Here is a 12,735-nt window from a genome sequence, read left to right on the forward strand (position 1 = left end):
CGAAGAAACTTACAAAACAGGCACTACAACATATATTATACAAAGCTGTCAGACTTTCCTGCATACAACCTCCCTCCGAAGCCGTGCCCCTCGCCCCTACTCCCCAGGGCAGAGGGTCTCTTGGGACGGGATGTCCCTACAGTTCCTGCAATGACCCAGGAGCCTGCAGGTAGGAACTCCAACCAAAGCTGGGAGTGAACCAGAGTCTCAATTGTTCCACCTGAGTGAAACATATCTCAACACTTTCCCTTGCACTGCTGTCAGCCAGCAGCGTGGCCAGTGGGCAGCAGAGCTGCCATGTCCAGGGGTGCACCACGTGGCTTCTCAAAGCAAGGACGCTCCTCTCTGGCAGCTGCTGTGTTTCAAATTTATTAACATCAAAATGGGATATCAGGAGGGGGAAAATATGCTGAACACAAAAATACAGTCTCGGGGCTCTTGGAGCCCCTCTGAGCATGTGGCACATGACGAAGAGTTGCCTTTCCTTATAACTACCCAGGATAAATCTATAGGAACTGCTGCATGCAAGTACTGTGCGTCCTGGTGTAAACACTCCAGCACTGTTTCATTTCTAATCCTCTTTTCACAACCAATGCGCGGCATTAAAGCAAAAAAGTATGCAAATAAACAGAAACCTCTAGAAGATAAAAAAATGAAAAAATTTCACACTGGGCAGCTTCTTGACAGAGGATCTGCTTAGAAAATCAAGCCAATCCCTTCAGCTGGTTTTGAAGTACATTAGGACAAACAAGCATATTTTTTCTCCCAAGTCAAAAGCAAGTGTAGCCACAATGCTTTTGCACAGAGCTTTGTTAAAAATGGTAGCGGCTTAAAAGTTGGAACTTGGCACACGTCTTTCTTGGTGAAGGCAGGACTTGGAAGACAAGAAACTGAACAAACTCCTGCCTGTTTCGAGCTGTGCAATCCAAAACGTGATTAAGTAGAGAGGAATGCAATTCAGGGAAGGCATGAATGGAGTGGGACTCTGCAGAAACTGTCTGCCTTATAGCTGTTACCTCTTCATGGGACAGTGGGAGCACAGGGAAAACCACACTCCTCCCTGACAACTTTCTCAACTGCTATTTTGGAAAATATCTCTGGTTACTACAACTCAAGATTGAAAACATCTAAGTGCTCTCTACTGTTTTAGTCTGTGTTTGACAGCACTTACTCCCTTGTGCTATTTGTGTGCCCTCCAAAATGGGACAGGATGACTGGATCCCCTCCGGACCGACGGCAATGGGCTGCCAAATCCCCATGGAGCATCGGGAGAGTCTCTTGCACCTCTTCACCACTCCCCTCCAGCAGCAGGTTTATGCAAAGCCACCAGACCCAACCACTGCAGGTCTGCGTTTATTCACGAAGGCTCTGGCAGCATTTGGCCTCCACCACCCACTGGACACAGCATTAGATGGAAAAGCAGCAACCCACTTTCCTCTGCTGCTGACCGAGCCACGCTCAATCCTCTTAGCTCTGCCTGCCGAGCTTGGCACAGATGGCAACAGGCAGCAGGGGAGGGCTGTGTGAGCCCGGGGAAACTCACTAATGCTCTGGTAAGTGTGGGGAGAGGGATTTTCCTTCTCTCCAGACAGAAACCAGGTCTTCTGCACCCATCAGCTCTGCCCTGCGGTCTCTGCTTCAGTGTGTTCATCCCGCTGCAATAGGAAGCATCGCCACATTACTCGGGGATTTGTCTCTTACCTGACATTCGGCTGCCACAGGGCAGTGTGATCCATCAGAGCAAACGGACTTCCAAGGAAGCAAGCCTGATGTACATCCATGGCTATTCCCTGCCAAACCTTCCTCCACGTATTCGAAAAAGTCACCTGCTAGGGGCAGTGCTGCCAACTAAAGAGCAGGTAAGGTCTTCTTCAACTCCCATACCTGGTGTCAGCACAGGCCCAGCCTCCCTTTCCAAAATATCTACTGAGAGATAAACTCCATAGGTACAGAAGTCTGGTTCCCTACCTGACTATAAATCTTTAACATCTAAATAGCTCTCTTACGAGCATTTCTAGGTTTGATATCCTCCAGGAGGCCCATGAACATGGCTCTTAGTTACAGAGGCACCAACTCAAAGCTTATTCTAAAGCTATGCCGGTCTATATTGGTGAGCTGAACCATATGCAGGAGTGTTTCTGGCATTGGAACAAGATAATTTACAGTATCTAAGCGTTAGAACGCTCCCTGGCAGGGTTGTGACACATTTCAGCTAGCACATTCTCCGGCAGTTCCCAGGCACACTGATCCCAACACTGCATGCAGCCACCAGGTCTTGGAGGCTAAGAAAATCTGCTAGCATGGAAGCAGGCATCTTCATGCCATTTGCCTTCAGTGTCAGAGAATTCTTCCGTGTGCATTTACTAGCACAGACATATGCTACAATACTTGCATTGCACTGTTAGCATACTGATCTGCTTAACCAGATCAGGCATTTCAGGCTGCCAGCATGGTGGGTAACCAGATTTGGTCCATTCCTTGAATTTATCCCGAACAGGCAATTTTGTTTTATTCTACATTACACTACTTGGGCTGTTCACTCCTACCCTCCAGAAGGTAGTCTTCCACTTACTGCAGAAAAGTTTGTCAGTTATGAGTGTAAGTGAATGTCATTCCAGCAAGTTGGGTCACATTAGCTATTCGGCTGGCAGACATAATCCATCAATGCTGAGAGCTTGCTAATCATCCCCAGAGACTGAAGGCACACGCTGCAGCTGAACGAGGCTGTGCAGTACAAGAAGCTGACTTGCAGCATTGAGGCATTAGGAGGAGTTCTTCATAGTTTTGTTAAAATGCATCAGCATGTGATGGTGGGAGTCACCCAGACGTGCATCGGTGACCCACTCTGGAGGGGCGTATGGGACCTTTGGCTGATGCAAAAATGGATGCAGAACTGAACAGCAGTCTAGGAGCTGGGTATCAACACAATGAGACTTCTTCAGCTGTTACGGCACTCTTCAAGTTTAGTTCCCCTCCTGCAGGTTTCTGCATCTCTTGGGAAAGGACGCGAGTATTAGCCTAGCTTGCCGTCTGGGCTCAGCTGTGCTGTTGCCACTGTTTAAGAAGGTTCACCTCATTAAAGGGGCGTGCACTGCTGTCCTTGCCCTTCTCAAGCAGACTGAAAGGTATCATCTATATATACTCTGAATCTGAACAAAGGGAGGAAAATGGCAACTCCTGACTCGCTCTCCATGGGGTTAAGGAGCAACCCTCCCACGACTTCCTTGACTTCATGAGGACTGTTGGGTGAGAGCACATCCACTTTTTCTGATTGGTAGCATAACCTCAAAATTCATGAACCCAATCTGCTCTGCTGTGTTGTATGGTTCCCACCATCTTCTGAAGGGAAAAAATTTCCATCCCAGTGTTTAAACACTCCCATGTGAGCTCCTCTGCTGTGAAGCCATTTCTGTGCCTGTTTGGCATTACAGAAGTTCTCTTGTGCTGGAGTACAAGCGCCTGACACTCTTCTGGATTTGTTGCATGAGCTGTACTACACACCAAAGACATCATACATGTGATGTACATATTTGTGAACTCCTTTAGCGTTCTTCTCAATATTGAACAGTACAGCTCCAATGGTTGTTCATTTGACTATAAAACAAAGAGGTTTTAATATTTAGCAGATTATTCAAGCCTCTCACCAGCTGTGACATGAAAATGGTCCTGTTGTAAATTAGGATCTACACTGGCAAAGATCTTTATTAGCTGGGACACAACAATTTTAGCAGTAGTAGGGAAGAGCGTGGTGGACTATGAATACCATGTGGCTTAATACACCATTCCTGGAATAATATCTGTACACAACCCACTGTTCCTCAAGAGTGTGAGCAGGACTAATCCCATCGATCCCAAGGGACAGTGCTGCAAAGACACTACAGAAACTTTCAAAACCTTGATAGACGCTCAACCCTGAACACCGGGCACAAAAGTTACTTGACTTCCCTGTAAAAATAGTGGCACTCTCTTAGAGCTTGCCATGATTTTCTGACCAAGACTGGCCAAGAGACAGTGGCTTCTAGGCCTTCTGAGGACATCTTCTTGCCTGGAGTTTGGTCTCTCAGTTGCCACTGTGCTCACCTAGTCTTTTGCTGGAGGTGAAAGTCAGTTATCACACAGTTTTCTGTAAGCACTTGGTGGTAACCTTGGCAGCCAAGTAACTTCTTCTTAGGCTCCCAGGAACAGGAACGATCTCTACTCAATAGACACACAACCACTCTGGCTGCAAACACATGAACAAAGAGCCCCACTGGGTTAGGTGACTTGCTGCACTCGGTGCAATGCTGGCTCATGATGGCAGTCAAGCCATCCAAAAGGGCCACGCTAACCTGGGCACTCTCAGCTGCTGGAACACAGCGTAAGCCACCTCAGTTAAATGCAGGATGAACAAGGTGGCATTTTGGTCAGGAAGCCTTTTTTGCTTGCCAAGCAGCTTGCTTGTACGTAGCCAAGGCGGCTGATCCTCTTTTGCTCATCTCTGTAAATCTTAGTAGCAATATGGAGAAGGCAGAATGGGACTTGCAGCCTTAGCAGTGAAGGGAAATCAGAGATTCCTAAAGTGGATGCTGATGCTATTGCTCTTGATGTGCTGCCAGTGCTGGCTGAATCAGTGATCGTTATTCTGCCTGTTATTTACCTTAACCCTTCATGTAAATTCATGTAGCCACCACATAATCAATCCATCTCGTCAAGGGCTGAGCGGATAGTCACTTCAGATCACTAAGACACTTAGGCCTTCTCTTCCACAGGACCCAGATGGTACTCCAAATTTCCCCTCATATGTTGTCCTGCTGTTCCTGGACTAGTCCATAGACCTTTGTGAGGTACTAACCAGACTAGGCTCTTCTCTAACTTCTTTTTCCAAGACACATGCCTGTGGACACCAGGATGGGGCTGGTCAAGCACGCAGTAGACTGGTACCCTTTCCTAGCTCCTGTAGGGTTTTATACACAATATAAAAATGTGTAGGAAGATGTGACTCTAGAGCCACCAAAAATGGTAGAGGTTCTAAAGGCCAGTGGGACGTTTGATAATAATTTTACAGTACTTCAGTTGGCTGTGTTCCTTCAACCCACACTCTCACAGTCACTCAGCCGTCTATTCAAGTATTTCTGTTATTGCAGTACATGGATGACCATGAGGTCCTGAAGACATCTGAAGCCAGTGTATGGTCCAGTGACTTCTTGTGGACATCAGGCTGGAGATATGCCATTACTTCCCTCCCAGAACAGTGCAGATATCAATACAGCATGTGATGTGTAGGGCTGTTATCAGCCACATGAAGTCCTGCTGGAGGCCGGTTACTAGTGGTGCACCTCAAGCCAGTTAAACAACTTCTTTAGTAACAGCCTAGATGATAGGACAGCATGTACCCTCAACAATTTTGCGGACAATGCAAAACAGGGAGGAGTGGACAATATATCAGATGGTTGTGCTGCCATTCAGAGGGACCTTGAAATGCTGGAGAAATCATAGAATCATTTAGGTTGGAAAAGACCTTTGAGATCATCAAGTCCAACCGCTAACCCAGTACTGCCAGGCCCACCACTAACCCATGTCTCTAAGCACTGCATCTACGTGGTTTTCAAAGACTTCCAGGGATGGTGACTTCGCCACCTCCCTGGGCAGCCTGTGCCAGTGTTTGGAAGGGCAGATAGGGACCTCATCAAGTTCAACACAGGGTGCAAAGTCCTGTTCCTAGGAAGGAATAACCCTGTATATCAACTGCACTCTGGGGGCTGACTGGCTGGAAGACAGCTTGGCAGAAAAAGATGCTGAGGTCCTGCAGAGAAGTTGAACATGAGCCAGCAATGTACCCTTCCAGCAAAGAATGTCAACAGCATTCTGGGCTGTGTTGGGAAGAGCGCTGGCAGCAGGCTGAGGGAGGTGATCCTTCCCTTGACTCAGCACTGGTGAGGCCATGTCTGGAGTGTTGGGTCTGGTTCTGGAAAACCCACTACAAGAAAGATTTGGAGCAAGACTGGAGCAAGTTCAAGGAACAGCCAAAAAGATGATTAAGGAACCAGCATCTGCCATATGAGGAGAGGATGAAGGAGCTGGGACTGTATAGCTTCAAGGAGAGAAGGCTGGGGAGGATCTTATCAACACATACAAATCCCCAATGCAAGAAGGTAAAGAACAGAGCTAAAGCCTTCTCAGTGGATACCACTGAGAGAACCAGATGCAATGCAATGGAAATACAGGAAATTCTATTTAAAAATAAAGAAAAAACTTTCCTATGGTGAGGGCACTGAAGCACTAGAACCAGTTGCCCAGAGAGGTTGTGGAGTTTCCATCTCTGGAGATGCTCAAAACACAATGGGGCAAATTCCTGAGCAGCCTGCTCTAGCTGACTCTTTGAGCCTGGGAGGTGGACGAGATGATCTCCAGAGCTGTCTTCCCACCTCAGCTATTATGTGTTTTTGGTGTGTTTCTCAGCCAAGTGGAGCATTGTACCCTGGGTTTCCCAGCGTTTTCAGGCTGCACCTTTACAGTAAGAGCAGAGCATTTTGGGCTACTTCAGTCCATGCAAATGTAAGGATGTAAAGTTTCAACTCCTATAGATCAGCGATGTGTCCTTTGGTTGGGCAAAATCTGCCTTCTTGAGTTTCAAATCCTTTTTGGCTCATTCATCATTGATTCCAACAGAATGGGACTAGACAGAATGTCAATGTGTTGATATTATTTTAGCAGTTTTGGTTCTCCTATCCTCCTGCTAACATAGTGTTCCATGGAAAGAAGGGAGGCAAAATTGGGCAAACTCTTCCTTTGATCTCATATTTAACCTTTTTCTATACCCATAATCCAGATGAAGAGAACAGCACAGGAAAAATGAGCTAATATAAGTTGCATTTCCATGCAAATGAATATTCCTATTAATGATGCTGGGTAAGAGAATGACATATGATACAGCATTCCATTTGTACAGTTAGAAGTTGGAGGACAGGGACGGTCGTGACTTGGTTTTTTTCCTTCCTTCAGGAAGTTCCTCAAAGATCACTGCCGCACACTGCAATCTGGTCCCTTCATTAAGCCACATAATTTTTGCAAGGTGCCTTAGCAAGCCCAGGGATAAACCTTCACTGGCAGCATCAACTAAAGATGAACTGGGCTCCAACAGAAGACGCATGCTTACCACCATCTTCTTTTCAAGTTGATGGCAGAAATTTAATACCAGGAGTCCCAAAAGCCGATTTCAGCACATATAGAACTGAGGTATTTTCAGCAATAGAAGTTACCCCAAAATATATATTTCCTTACAAAAAATAGGTAACCAGAAATTCCTATTCATTTATCCAATATCCAATCTGAGTATCTGATAAACAACATGTAAAAAACCCCCAACAATGGGAAACACAAAATTAGTTTTCATTAAAGCTTTGTGTATAAAGAAAACCATGTTCAAAAATGCTGAAAATCTGTTCTGCTGGAGAGAAGACATTGAACATCTGGCTCTTCCCGAGAAAAGCAAAAGGGCTCCCTCTGGAGTGGATTCCGAAACCAACACAGGATTCAGATTTGAATAGATGGGCAAAGAAAACAAAAATTGGTAACAAAGCAAATGCATTCTTGTCTCTTGTTAGTTTACTCATCTTGTTTACAATGAGCATACTGGGACTAATTCAAGGAAACTATATCATGACTGAATGATATGGATCCATGCCCAGAATATTAAGTCATTAATTAGTTTTCATGCATGGACTTGTATGTGGCAAGGAGGCAAATTAAAAGATTCCTGAAGAGACAAGAAAGCTTTCTTAGCATGTGAAATACTCCAAAGAATCTCAAAAAAAAAAAAAAAAAATTATGAAGCCAGCTGAGAATGCACATTTCCAAACCTGGATGGTCATGCACAATTCTATAAAAACTCATGAATACAGCCACTGGTTGTGCACCCATGGCGATAAACTTAATTTGAAAGGGAGAGAGGAATAACTTTAAAGACATACACAAAAACATGCTCTACTGGAAATCCACGAAGGCTGCTTTCAAATTTACAAGTGTGAAAGACCCCACATTCCCATGGTTTATTTGCATACAAGCCAATTAACAGAAAATTGTTTTCATGCAGAAAGGAAAAAGAGATCGCCTACAAAGTGAAGTCAACTTACTGCCTGCTTTTGCTCTTCTTCCTATAAACGGTGGCAAAAGAAAAAGGTGAAGAGAGAAACAGGACAGATTAATTATCATATAAAAGGAAACACACACACAAAACACACAACATACCCAGTGGAAGAACAGAACATGGCAAATTGTAGGAATATCTATAGCCATGGAAGGAAAACAAGAGGTCAGACACAACCGCTGTGGTGGGAAAACAAAGGTGTCCTTTGGTCCATTCTCCAAAGAAGACCCCTATCTAAAATGGCCTGTCATGTTGGCAAAAGTCACACACGGGATGGCTGTCACACGATGGGTATCTTGGATATAGGACAGGATATCCAATGGATATCTTTTCTTTTACGCAGGTCCTTTACTGGCTTCTCTTCCCACTCCAGATGCAGGAATGGCTCTCTAGCTGTCCTGAAGGCAAGAAACAGGCTACCATCCTCCAAAGTCTGGAAATGCCATTGGGCATTTGGTCCCCTGTGTGCACAAACCTTTGTCACAGAGACCCAAACCATCGCAGCCTGGGAGGCAAACTCTCACCTTTTTGGTCAGAGAGTGCCCATGGCCACCGGGCACGCAGTGACCTCTGCAGATCCAATTCAAAAGGGAAAACGACCAAGCCGCAGGCAACCAGGTCTAGAATGGGAGGGGAGGAACTGGGAGGCAAAAGCACCAAAGCTTTGGAGTAAGGAAAAAGATGCGGGGAAAACAATCCCTTTGTTGCAATGCAACGTTTGCCCACACAGACCACTAATAATTTGAAAATTGAAAAAAGGTGAAATATGGATGAGTTTATCCTCTTTTGAAGCAGCAAAAGTTACACTGTGATCCTGCCAGGCCAGTGGGGTCACATTCTGACTTCAGCTACAGCAGCATTCCTGGGAATGAGTAAAATGTCCCGTAGTTGAGAATTCCTTTATTAATTCAATAGTTTTCATACGTTTTGTCCTCACATACACAACAGCCGTTACGAGTCCTGCAGGCTCATGTCGTGCAGGCTCAGTTGTGTGGAAAGGCACAGCACGTGGTGCAGGCAGCAACACTGTGCATTAAAAAAAAAGGTTGGCGGCATGTTTAGGATGACTCTCATCTACGCAGATCTAGCAGTTTACAGCCTTTCCAGGGTAACAGTGTCTGTTCCCTCCAGCGGTGGCTTTCCATGGCCTGTCAGTGCGGAGGGCAGCAGGATGTCTCCCCAGAAATTCAGGTCATGGAATTAAAATTCACAGAATAAAAGCTCCCTCTGGTCTTGAAAACCATCAACCCATTTATCTACCTTCTCTCATTTATTTCCCATCTGAGTAGGATTAACCAGAACCTGTCTCTTAATTTAAAGCAGCTTCTTCTCACTGACCACTGTACCAAAAGATGTTTTCCTAACTGCAAGCTGAGGGCACGGCAGAGATATCTAGGAATGACTTCCACATTTCTGACCAGGTACTTTTGGTTCTTTTCTCCCAAGACTTGGGGTTCTTCCAGGTGTGTATTTAGACACTGGTGTAGCAGATGTAGGGTATGGCACCACTCAACCACAGCTCAACATCAGTGGTGGAGGCCAGTGCTGCCCTCCCCACATTCCCAGATGTTTCCAGTTGTTGGGACTTGCAGGACCAGATGGTGAACCAGGTCAGGGGAAAGATCTCAAATAATCTCCACTCTACAAAAAAGTTGTTAGTTTGAAAAATGAGGCTTTAGCATTAACTACAGATGTGGAAAAAAAATAAATCTCTAGAGGCATGGAGCTTTGCTAGAAGGACTGAGTTATTAGATAAATCATCAGATCAGCTAGTGAGGAAATTACCATTGAGGAAATGGAAAAAGTGAAATGGGATACGTCTGCTGAATATCCACGTGGCTGAAAGCAAAAGCTCTGCAAGAAGGCAGACAACCATCACTGCGGACTACTTGTTAGAAGAGTGCCAGCTAAACGGCACTAGGTGATCACCAAAGACTCCAGGACAAAAGGGAAAGCTAAGCCAATGGTCTGGATGAGGAAAAGAAGATAAAAAATATTGGAAGAAAGTCACTGATAGCAGTACTGACAGGTCACTGGCCACTGTCCAGCCCAGACGGACAGGCTGCCTCTCACGGGCGAGGGGCTTGATCTGCTTAACCGGTGGCTGGTGGAGTGGCCGGGGGGACAGGAGGCTGCCAGGCCACGGGCAGCCCTGCGGTGATTGCTGCAGCAGCCCTGCCAGCTTGGTGGCTGCGGTGCTAAACTGAATTGTGCAGCTGTTCTCCGGCATGACCTGCACGCCTCCACGCTGCTAAAATCCCTTCTCACCCTGATCAGGTTGGCCTGGCCCAAACTGCCCCTCAGGAATGGGTCTGGGCACCTGACAGCCTGTGGGTGGTGGCTGGAGATGGCTTGGGAAAGGGTGGGCAGCTCCGATCCAAAGGGGTGTGGGTGACCACCCCCCGGCAGTAGGTGCGCAGCGCCTGCCCAACGAACGCTGCCCCAGCGAGTGCAGCCACCAGGGCAGCACAGCAGAAGGTACCAGTGGCAGCACTTGATGAAGAGCCGAACAACCAGAACATCTCCTTTGGGGGAAACCCACCAACAAATATCTGTAACTGAACCTCCTAACAGGAGTGTCAACACACGTTGACAACAAGGTGTGGAAGGACACTCGATGAAAACACCAACCCTAACTCCAAATTGCAACGGAATGGGTAGGTCACTGTGCAGGCTAATAAACGTCAATCAAAGCATTTTGATTACCTCTGCACTAGCAACCAAAACAGTCAAGGGTTTTCCTCTGCTCCAGCTATCACAGCATGGCTCACCACGGGAAAAAAGGACAACCCTCCAGAGAACAACTCTGTCCTTCCAAATACAGGCTTTCCCCTCTCTCCTTCTTTTTGCAGAGAGAGCAGAGGTACCAAACTTTCACATCACCAAAGTTAGGTAAGCCGAATCCATCTCGAAACGGCAAAATGAAGGCAGCATTAAAAATGTAAAAAATACTGCATAAGAAAATGGAAAAAACCATAAAAGCTTAACAGCTGATGTAAATTATAAATGAAAATTTTTGAAGTGCACCGAATAATGAGAGGAGCTAAAAGCTCGCGGGAAAAATTTGTGTCTGGCAGGGCTAAAACCACCAAAAAGGAGACTTTGAAATGAACACAATATCAGAAACAAAACAAAGCCTTGAGGTGGTGTACACTGCTTCTGAACAGTCATGGTAAAATTCTCAATATGGGAAGTGGAATTAGCATTTCTGCTCTGTTTGACTAGTAGTACTTTCCTCTTGTAGTTTCTATCAGCAACCAGTGAAGTACTTTCCACTAATAATGAGAAAAGGTGTTAAAAAGTATCTACTAGAAATAATATTTTTAGATCAGCAAGCCTGGGTAGCTTGCAGCTGGGAGTCTTACAATAATTCCATGAGGGGTTATCCAGTCCAGTGAAGGTAATTGTTAAAAGGTCTTGGAATACCCAGGCGTGGAATGGGCTGATACTCGAAAAGGGAAATAAGACAACTTAAATAAGCATACGCATCTTACCCTGCCGTTAGTTTATTCAAAGTAACAGAAATGCTGATACAAGGCTGAGCTGTTAAGTAATAAACAAAGCATTACAACTTCATGGAGAAGAGGTCTTGTCAAATAAATCTGATTTTGTTATTTGAATGTTTCACAGGTTTGGCTTCTAAAGGAACTGCACAGATGTAATGTATTTTCCTGTGAGAGGATTTACTCATGACATTCTCATTAACCCTTTAGCACTATATGAAATAAATAAAGCACTTTGCATGGAGCAAGAGCTGGGTAACTGACACCTTTCAAAAAGTACTCACTGGTGCAAAAAGACACAAAAAGGAAAACAGAGATGAAGAGTAGGGAAACTCCTCCTGTAACTCTCTGCACAGTGTTGCTAAGGTTCAGAGAAGAATTCGACACACAGGTTTTTTTCCCCCAATTTAAAAAAAGATACTAACAATCTGGAGAAGGCAAAGAAATCAACCATTAAAAAAACTGGAGTAAAGTACTGTGAGCAGATTTGCAGAGCTCTACCTGTTTAACTGATTTAGAAATCAAGACTGAGAAGTGCCTTCACCGAGATGAGTAAGTATCTGCATAGGAAAAAAACAGGGGTGCTAAAGTACTCCTTAATTTAATGGAGGGAGAACCACATGTACCAGAGCCAATGGGTGTAAACTGAAGCTAAATACATTAAAACTGAAAACGAGGCATAAATTTTTAACTGTGCAAGCAAATTTGCATTGGCAGTGAATTTTCCACTTCTGATTTCTTCAGTTGAAGAACAGATGTCTTTCTGGAAGATGCTTTAATCAAAGAGAATCTGCCAGGCTCCATAGAAAGCTTCTAAGGGGAAATGCAAAGAACTGTATTATGCAACATGCAGAATGGAATAATTATCATAGACACAGGCTCATAGGGTAGTTCAGGTTGGAAGGGACCTCAGGAGGTCTCTAGTCCATCCTCCTACTCAGAACAGGGTCAACATCTCGGACCAAATTGTTTGGAACTCTGTCCAGTCGGGTCTTGAAAACTTCCAAGGACAGGGGTTGCGCAACCTCTCCAGGCCCCTGTGCCACTGCTTGAGCATCCTCAGAGGGAAGAAGTTTCTCCTTATATCCAGTCCCATTTTCTCTTACA

General features: G+C 45.3%; 1 protein-coding gene across 15 annotated transcripts in view; it reads right to left on the reverse strand.

Moving 5' to 3' along the window:
* The window catches only part of DTNB (dystrobrevin beta), a 224,799-nt gene that overhangs the window by 58,678 nt on the left and 153,386 nt on the right, over window positions 1-12,735 (reverse strand). For 10 of the 15 annotated variants that reach the window (XM_080390253.1, XM_080390254.1, XM_080390251.1 and 7 more), the window contains one exon: window positions 8,112-8,132. The exons of the other annotated variants lie outside the window; for them this stretch is intronic. In XM_080390253.1, the coding sequence (XP_080246379.1) occupies window positions 8,112-8,132 (21 nt within the window). The remainder of the gene's footprint in view (window positions 1-8,111; window positions 8,133-12,735) is intronic. 15 annotated transcript variants of the gene reach the window in all.

Source organism: Falco punctatus (genome assembly GCF_963210335.1).
Source record: "Falco punctatus genome assembly, chromosome: 5".
In the NCBI taxonomy this organism is placed as follows: domain Eukaryota; kingdom Metazoa; phylum Chordata; class Aves; order Falconiformes; family Falconidae; genus Falco; species Falco punctatus.